The 8,942-nt window shown below is 35.8% G+C and overlaps 1 protein-coding gene across 2 annotated transcripts; it reads right to left on the bottom strand.

Annotated features, from left to right (window-relative positions):
* Positions 1 to 354: 354 nt before the first annotated feature.
* LOC114280053 (CDPK-related protein kinase) lies at positions 355 to 8,693 on the bottom strand. Of its 2 annotated transcripts, none has more exons than XM_028222370.2 (11): positions 7,907 to 8,693; positions 5,463 to 5,593; positions 5,165 to 5,206; positions 4,914 to 5,022; positions 3,897 to 3,975; positions 3,511 to 3,807; positions 3,314 to 3,426; positions 1,777 to 1,884; positions 1,635 to 1,697; positions 1,362 to 1,529; positions 355 to 963 (listed from the first exon to the last, which is right to left on the bottom strand). In XM_028222370.2, the coding sequence occupies exons 1-11, from the start codon at positions 8,438 to 8,440 to the stop codon at positions 823 to 825; spliced, it is 1,785 nt and encodes a 594-aa protein (XP_028078171.1). In that variant the 5' UTR covers positions 8,441 to 8,693; the 3' UTR covers positions 355 to 822. The 2 variants fall into 2 exon arrangements, with proteins under 2 accessions (XP_028078171.1, XP_028078172.1); XM_028222371.2 differs by lacking the exon at positions 7,907 to 8,693 and adding an exon at positions 7,552 to 7,884.
* Positions 8,694 to 8,942: the final 249 nt, after the last annotated feature.

Genomic DNA, 8,942 nt, shown 5'->3' with positions numbered 1-8,942 from the left:
AGCTCTTCTACTTCCTCATCTAGTTTCTACATGACTAATCTAATCTACTTTATTTTATTTTTTTAAAAAGCAACAATTTCAAAATCTACCATAAAAAGAGAGGTTTTTAAAGAGAATCCATTACACCAAAAATAATAGGTATGCATCGACCGATCTTAAGCTTATGGATTCCCTAATACAAAACTATTCAAAAAAATGCACCTGTTTCTCTCTCCACAAGCTTCCACATGAGACAAAGGAGAGCCACTATCCAAGCTTGATTTCCTCCTACAATCACTTCCCCAACATTCCAAAGCATTTTAATAGAACTTGACAGCACCCATTCAACCCCGAATGTGGCAAGAGTACAATGGCTAAGTTGAACAGAGATTCCTTAACTAGAATATATATAAAGCACATCAGATGATACAAGGCAATTGTAGACATGCAAGTCCGGTCCAATATGCCAGAAAACAACAAAAATTTAAAATAAAAATCCGGTATGAATGTTCGTAACCAGTTGAGAAATACTCTCACCTGCAATTGAAGGCAAATCTAACTACGACTTTACAGATGGTACACACTCCTGTCCTTCATTGCTGAAATGGCGCTACAGTCGCTACTCTAATAAACCTCCCCAAGTGGAACGGTGCATACAAGCTTGTGATATGATTGAGATACCATTCCCGAAACAAATGGCTCCGTGCTATCTTTCACAATAGTGGAAATCTCCAAACGCGAAGGATTAAGAAGTGTCTTAAACCGCTTCTTATCCCACATTTTTATTGGCCGTGGTAACACAGAGAAACCAGTAATTGGGAACATAACATGGTCTTACAAGTATTATTGAGCTTTAGCAAGAGACCGGCTAGACACACCATGCAACAACTTGACAAACCCAAGGAAACTCAGTTTTCCATCCGTGTGCCTAATCCAGTCATGAAGAACAGCATGAACAGGGACGGATGGGCCAACGCCTAGTTCCTGTAACAATTTCCAAAATACCATTAATCTGTCTATTTTTCCTTTAACAAGATGAACTCAAAAGACAATATACAAACCGAATCCATACAGAATGTACATACAGACCGATGTGGCATTTTATGGTTATTTTATTTCAAACCAAAACACCCATCATTGAGGTTTATAATTTCAAGAATGCAACGGCAACATCATTTTGGTTGAGTTTTTTCTTTTTTTGGTGTGTGAAAATTATGTTTGTAAATCATTTCCCATCTGCAATATGGCAAGTACAACATTACAGTAATGCATGTAAACACGTACTGCATCCCACACTTTGATTTTGCATTTAATCAAGAATATATAAATATTATATATATATATATATATATATTTGAGCCCAGGAACATGAACCAGCTTACCGAAGCCAGTTCCTCGATGACAATAGTCCTGTTACCATCCTTTTCAAAAAGTTCATAAGCACAACGAGCATGTTGCTCCCATCGATCAAGAGCCTCAAGTTGATGAACACTTAATGCAGCCGCACAGAATTCCTCAAAATCCATCCTTCTGTACTGAAGTGCATTAAGCTATCACAAAAGAAGAGAAAACAGCTCATCACTACAAATGATAAAACGCCATACAGAAAAACATAATTAATTACCACTATCCAGCATAACAATCAAAGCACATACTGATGCTAGAAATTCAAGGACACGAGACTCCTTCATAGCATCCGTTGCATTTTTCGTCAAGGCCTAACCAAATCAAAAGTATTTGAGAGCAACATTCACATAAAAGTGGTAGAGAAATTTAAATAGTCTTGCTTTAACCAACCGCTTTAATACTGTCCAAGCTTATGGTGCCATTTTTGTTTGGCTCCAATAGGGCATACTGTTCCTTCAAATAAAATAGCTCATCCACTGTTAATGTTTTCGCTAATGCCTGCCAAATAACAGCAAAGGTAAAAAAAAAGGGAATGAACTATTAGAATGTTCATAGAAAGAATACAACATGTCAACTGAAAGCTGCCAGCTAAATAGAAAACAAACAAATGCAAATTAAGAACCACCAGAAAGATAATGTCGAAACATAACTTCAGAAAGCTTAATTTCTTAGAGTGGTCAAAACTACATCTCACGGGGCCCACTGAGTACATTATTTATTTTTTATAGGTACAAATATGTATAAATAGGAGAAGCATCAAAGGGGATGCAGCCCATGTACAAAGCTGTATATCAGGGGAAAGAAAAACAAAAAACTGCAACCTCTATACACTACACTTCCAGGCTCAAGTGGGTGTGTATGCTTTCAGATTACTTGCATTTTCAACTTACTAATACTTCAGGACCTTGCAGCAATATTTCAAGTATTTGAGAATGCAATTTACTGAAATCTAAGAAACAATTCAACCATCCTCTGCAGGTTTAAAAACTTCCGTGTAAAAGCAATTGATGAACAGTATTCAAAGGATCATTTCAACAATGATTTCCACTAAAAATTTATGACAACCTGGTTGTTCGATCATAAAAAATGACTAACCGAACAATAATTCCAATAAAAAACCATTCCTTCAGAATTTCATTCCTGGAACAAACTTATTTAAGTTTCTTTACACATTATTTTCCCAAACTAAACATAAGAAAGAAGCATGCATGAAAGGAAGAAAAAAGCTCAATTTGTTATAAAAGGATGCCAAAAAGGAAGAGCAAACAATAGTTTCAATTCAGATTTGAAAGGAACACAAAGTGTCACTTTTGAAAGTACTTTTCATGCAAATAGTAGCTAGCTAAATATATAGCCTATTGCATACTAAGAAAGCATACGTTGTTATATTCTGTTCCAATATCTTTGATTCAATACAATTAAAGAATTCCGATGCCAATTAACAAAGTTGTTGCATAGCAATGTGAAATCCTAATACTAGGAATCATAATCAAGAAAAGAAAAGACAAAACATGAAGGGACTTAAAATTGTTCAGTCAGAAGGTTATTTGTGTTGTCATGATAGACTATTACGACTATGACAACGTTAACAAAGAAAAATGGTAGTGTTCACCAATATCCTTGTGCAGCCAGAAACCAAAACTAAGTTGCATCCAATGGACCTCATATTAGGAGTCTCTTTTGTAACCAAACACAATAAAGTAATAAACTACAGATAAAACCACACAGAAGCATATGGAAATCATCAAGGCAGGTGCTGATCCCTTTACACTGCTTTTCAAACAAGTTTTGGACTTCCAAAAGGAAAAGTGAAGCTAATAAGAAAAGTGCGTAGCAGCGTCAAAAGGAATCCCCAACATGGATTCATGCAGACACAGGCAATAAAGAATAACAGAAAATTATCATTCCTGTAGCAGGATATACGCACCCGCAAAGCAGCTTTCCGAAGAGCAGATGAACGCATATAAGCCTTCATGAGTTTGAAGATTAATATATCCAGGGTGACTATTATATCATTGTCATTTCTAATCCATGGATGACCTACAAGGGGAGATTTTTAAGTAGTGCTTCAGAAATATTAACTACAGAAAACCCATAACTTTTGATAGGGTTTGAGACACTCACTTAAGGCTCTGGCAGCTGTCATTCTTTTCCGTGGGTCCTTGCACAACAAGCGCTTGACAAAGTCCTTCGCCTCAGAAGATAGAGAAGGCCACGGTGGTTCATCAAAGCTTGGATCAGCTTTTAGAACAGCCCGAAAGATCCCAGATTCAGTTCGAGCCCAAAATGGACGGCTGCCACACAGTAGAATATATGCTATAACGCCTATACTCCAGACATCAGCCTCTGTACTGTAAGACCTATGCAGCACTTCTGGTGCCACATAGTATGCGCTCCCAACTATGTCATTAAGCCTTTCATCTGCAAACAAGTTGGCATGTTAAAACAATTGACCATTTTAAACAAATAGACAGCAGCATTACATACATTATGAAGAAGTAAGGACAAACCTGGCTTCACAAAATCTGACAACCCAAAATCTATGGCCTTTAGTTGTGAGTTTTCATCCTTAGATGTAAACAAGAAATTCTGATCCAGCAACACAGTAGAGTTAGATGAGACCAACAATATAAAAATAAAAGAACATTAAAAAAAAAATGGAATCATTACTACAAACACTGCTGAAATAGATATCTTAATCATTAACTAACATCATGTCATGAGCACCAATCTCCTCTATGGCTCTACCCAATAGTAACAATTTTAAGCACTAGAACATTTATGATGAAGACCTACTGTCACTGTTATTACCAAACTCCTATAAAGCACGGGTACAGGTACTGGTACGATTCGCGTACGTCAATAAGGTAAAATCTAAAAAAAGTAAAGTACGGGTACGGCTTGGGCTTGGTATGCTTGTAAAAATATTTATTTTTAATTTAGAGTAATACAAAAATTAATTAAATGGTTTAATCTGTTAAGATCCAACCTATAATTAACATTTAATGTCAAAAGTAAAGATATAAATCAAAATTAAATGTCAATATATTAAATAACTTACAAACCATAGTTTAATTTTAAAATCATGCTAAGTATAAAACTAAAAATAAAAAAAATAAATAAAAGAGTCTAGTGATTTTATCTCTGTAGTAGAAGAAAATATTATTTCAACTAAGGTTCGGTACGGCTTGGGTATACACTAGATACATCTGAGTACACTAAAAATTAAAAATTAAAAATTTGGATATGTGTTTCGTGTGCCCGATACGTATGCAAAAGTACCATATGAGGTAGCATATGCCAGTAAGTACCTGGTATGGGTACGACATGTTTTTCGAAGTACCTATGCTTCAAAGCCAAACTCTCAGTTTTTTTCCTTAAAATCCTTCAATTGCTTGCCCAAGATACCCCCCAAATTAAAAAAACCATTCACCTTCCCCCATCCAGAAGCTAAAGACAGTGACTAATACATGTCACAATCAAAACAAATGCCAGTTACGTAATGTCAACTTTAGAATATCTCCTACCTCCGGCTTAAGATCGCGGTGCACCACACCTTGGAGATGGCAAAAAGAAACAACATTCAGTATTTGAATCAAGACAACCTTTGCATCATCTTCTGTGTATTTGCCACCCCTGCAGAATAAAAGAAACTACTAAACACATGTTTAACTACTGCCCAGTCTCATTCACTAAAAATTCCCCCTTTTCTTATCCACCATAGCATCCAAAACTAGGAAGATAGAAAAATTAAGCATAGCTTACACCCAAAATATACCTTGACAGTATTCTATCCAAAAGTTCTCCACCTTCACATAACCTGAAATTCATAACAATTCATCAAAGCCGAGACATAAACTCAGAACAAGTGCACAGCTTCAAATTGATATAAGCATAAAATCCCATTTAGTTATTAAAATGGAGCTTTTAGCTAAAGAAGAAAAATCATGTGCGTCTCAATTACGTTGGTTACAACAGCTGCAAATGTATCATTGCTAATCAGGTTCAACACAGTCACAATGTGTAATCCAATATGATGAGATGAAGTTCAAAGCAGTGTCAAGATCAAAGCTTACTCCATCACTATATAGACGTTTTCATGGTCTTCAAATGCATCATAAAATTGGACTAGATTGTTATGCCCTGTTAAAGCTCTCAAAATTTTCACTTCCCTTCTTACGTCCTCAATGGCTATGGCAGTGGTCATCTAGTTACAAGAATAATAAATCAGAATTAGCAACAAAGATAAAACAAAAACAATTGAAAGAAGGAAACTAACATGCACGATAATCTAGTAAAATATCAATTAAAATTTATAATGCCTCTGCACAGATAAGAATGGAAAATTTATAGAAAAATAAGTATAAGAGAATCATACATCAAACGGATAAAAAAGGGATTATGTACAACATCAATCAAAAGGCTTCATACAACAGAACAAAGGTAACCATATAAACAGAAGTCAACAAGTTTCAACCAAAATGTCAAAAAGTAATGCAAGGTAATTTGATACATCCACCAATTTCTTACCTTCCCACCCCCACAAAATTAAAAAAAAAAATTAAACATAACCGTGTAAAGATTTTAAAAAAAAAATGATTTCCAAAAAAAAAATTTATATAGAAAATATATTTAAAATGACATATCTTTTATATTTTTAAAATTATAAAGACAATGGTGAGTCTTTTAATTAAAAAGAAGGGACGACAAGAAGCATATAAAAGTTCTACATATTATTCCCCCCCCCCCCCCCACATAAGAGTACAAATCCTAAAACTGATATCCTAAGGATGAATAATCCTTGGACTAATAGACCATTTCCATGTTTGTTTTGTATAAAACCACATATACAAAGTACAAACAAATGGAGATAAATTGATAACTGGTTAATTTTTTTCCTAGATGCCAACCAAGAAGAGATTGAAACCAAGGAAGAAAATTAAAAAGAAAGGCTAATTGCACCGTCATTGTTGCCATATCATGGCTGGATCATGGAGATGAGGTGGTAGAGGGAGTGGGTGTGGTGGTTAGATGACAGGTAGAGGATACAATATGGATACAACTCCATTGTAGAAACATATGTGCTTCATAAACTATTGTTCACCATACAAAATTCATGTTCAAAAGAATTAAGAACAGACATATTGGCATTGCTACAACTGACTGTAAATCCATGAACAAAAGCCCATACTCCCAAGACCCGCCTACTATTGATGGAGTGGGAATCCAGGTACACCTAGGCATGAATCTTCAAGCAACTCCCCTCGTATGCATGATAAAGAAAGTTCTACATAAAAACTCTGGACTATCAATTTATCTGTGTAATAACCTTAACCTGATCAGAAGTTCTAGAGTGCAAGGCCACTTGATATGTTTTCCATTGGAATATTTTTTTTCATCAAAAGAACTTTTAATGAAGAAATATATCATATATATGCATTAAAATTTAAAACAATATCACAATTTGAAACAACACACGCTTGGAAGAAAGACAAGAAAACACGAGGATTGTTCCCTTGGATCCAATTCAACTCAACTTAACTATGCCTTAACCCAAATTACTTCAAATTCTAAACACTATGAAGAAAAAAAATACAAAAAGTACAACGAATGTTCCTGTTGGATCCAATTCAACTCAATTTAACAATGCCTTAATCCAAATTACATCAAGTTATAATAGACCTAAAGTTACATTTAGAAACACTGTAACAGTAGCGAAGGGAAGTGTAGATTATGAGGGAAAAAGAAGGAAGTGGAAGGGAAGAGAGGTATAATAATTAAGCAACCAAGGGGAAGGAAGATCATTTTTTTTTCCCCTCTTGTTTGGTTAGACAATGAAAGGGAGGTGCAAAATGAAAAAGGTAAGACTTGTAAAAAACACTCTATACCTATCCTCACAAGTTAAGGGTATATTTGGTAATAAAAATATCTTTAACAACAAGCATTTCACCTCCCCTACTTTCCTCCAAAATTTGGAAGGTGAAAAAGATTCTCCCCTCACAACCCTCCAAATTCTTCCCCTTCCCTTGCTTTGCAATCCATTTACACTGTCAAATCTTCACGCTGATTTCTACTAAGAACTAACCCACTATCAATTTAGCCAATCAGCAAACTGCCCAATACCAGAAAATCATGTCAATGTATTAGAAGCAATTACAAGCTTACTTTTCTTCCTGTTGCCTTATCTCATCAGAACTTAGCAATTACAAATCAACACCCTGCTTGAAGAATTCAGATCAGCAAACATTCTGATTATAATTAAAAGAGAACACATTTGGATTTTCATCAAATGACTAAGATTCATCTCTGCCTACAGATGTGATCTCTACATGGCCAAAAGCAATCAGCTAAAACTCAACACCAACAAATACAAAATCACACAGATCATAGAATCGAAAATTTCACTAATTCACAAGATATATATATATAGAGAGAGAGAGAGACAGAGAGAGAGAGAGAGAGAGAGAGATTGAGTGGAAAAAAGGAAAAGAAAAAGAAAAAGAAAAAGAAAAAAACGAACCTTGACTTTTTGGATGACCTTGACCGCCACTTCTTGTCCCTTAAGCTCGCCCTTCTTGAACTTGGCCTTGCATGTATACCCAAAATGCCCCCTCCCAACCTCCTCTCCGAGCTCATACTTGTTGCCGAAATGCTTCGAGAAACCGAAACTCCTATCGAGCCCAGCGCCACCGCCCTCCGCCTCATTCCCCTCCGGAATGGCCGCCTCGTTCGGCTTCACGGACCCGTGCCTCCTGGCCAGCGCAGCCCTAATATGCTTCGCCGGCGACGGCGGCGGGAAGGGCAGCTTGAAAAACCGCTTCGGCGTCGAATTGGAGCTCGCATTCGCTGGAGACTTCTTGGAGAAGAAGTAGTGCGCCGGACTAGGGCTATAAAAGGGAAAGAAGGGTGATTTCTTACCTACCTCCACTTCATCTTGCTTCCTCTGCTGAATTTCAGAGTTTTCGGTGTCTCTAACAGGAATAGCGTTATCCTTGTCCGGAATATCGTTATCATTACCGGTCAGTGTGGAGGGTTTGGAGGTACAAGCACCCATGGTGGTTCACCGACCCAGGTATCGATTTGAAGCCGTAGCTCAGAGTTTGAGCATTATTTGATTTCGATTCTGGTTTGATGGAAATTGAAATTCTTTGTTTAGGGTTTTGAGTTGTGAGCCCTACAAGTAATGGAAATAGAAATGGTGCTGTTGAGAAGAGAGAGAGAGAGTGAGAGAGAGAGAGCATAAGGGGATCTGAAGATGATGATAAAAAGGAATAGAGGATATGTTTGCTTTGTCGCAATTTATCGGTGTGCAATTGAAAATGGAAAGGGAATATATTAGTAAATAAATTAATATAAATATTGTAGCTTTAAATAAATTAATTTAAATATTGTACCTTCCCTTTTTAGTCAAATGTAACTTTAAAAAATTACCTAAGGTTAATTAATTTTTTATTTTTGGAAGTATATGTTTCTGTTTAAATTATGTTAATTTAATTCCTAATATATATAATTTAGGTCATTAATATTTAAATCATATTAATTTGATTCTTAATATT

The sequence above is a fragment of the Camellia sinensis genome, chromosome 4, assembly GCF_055761805.1.
Source record: "Camellia sinensis isolate YWXY chromosome 4, ASM5576180v1, whole genome shotgun sequence".
In the NCBI taxonomy this organism is placed as follows: domain Eukaryota; kingdom Viridiplantae; phylum Streptophyta; class Magnoliopsida; order Ericales; family Theaceae; genus Camellia; species Camellia sinensis.
The sequence above is the reverse complement of the archived record's forward strand: the minus strand, read 5'-3'. Positions and strand labels throughout refer to the sequence as shown.

What these genes read in the sequence shown, in the direction of transcription:
- LOC114280053 (XM_028222370.2), bottom strand. Translation starts at nt 8,440, where the DNA reads ATGGGTGCTTGTACCTCCAAACCCTCCACACTGACCGGTAATGATAAC. An exon ending in GCTTGGACAGTATTAAAGCG is followed by an intron (nt 1,698 to 1,776) that starts GTTGGTTAAAGC and finishes TGATTTGGTTAG; the next exon opens with GCCTTGACGAAAAATGCAAC. An exon ending in TCATCGAGGAACTGGCTTCG is followed by an intron (nt 964 to 1,361) that starts GTAAGCTGGTTC and finishes AAATTGTTACAG; the next exon opens with GAACTAGGCGTTGGCCCATC.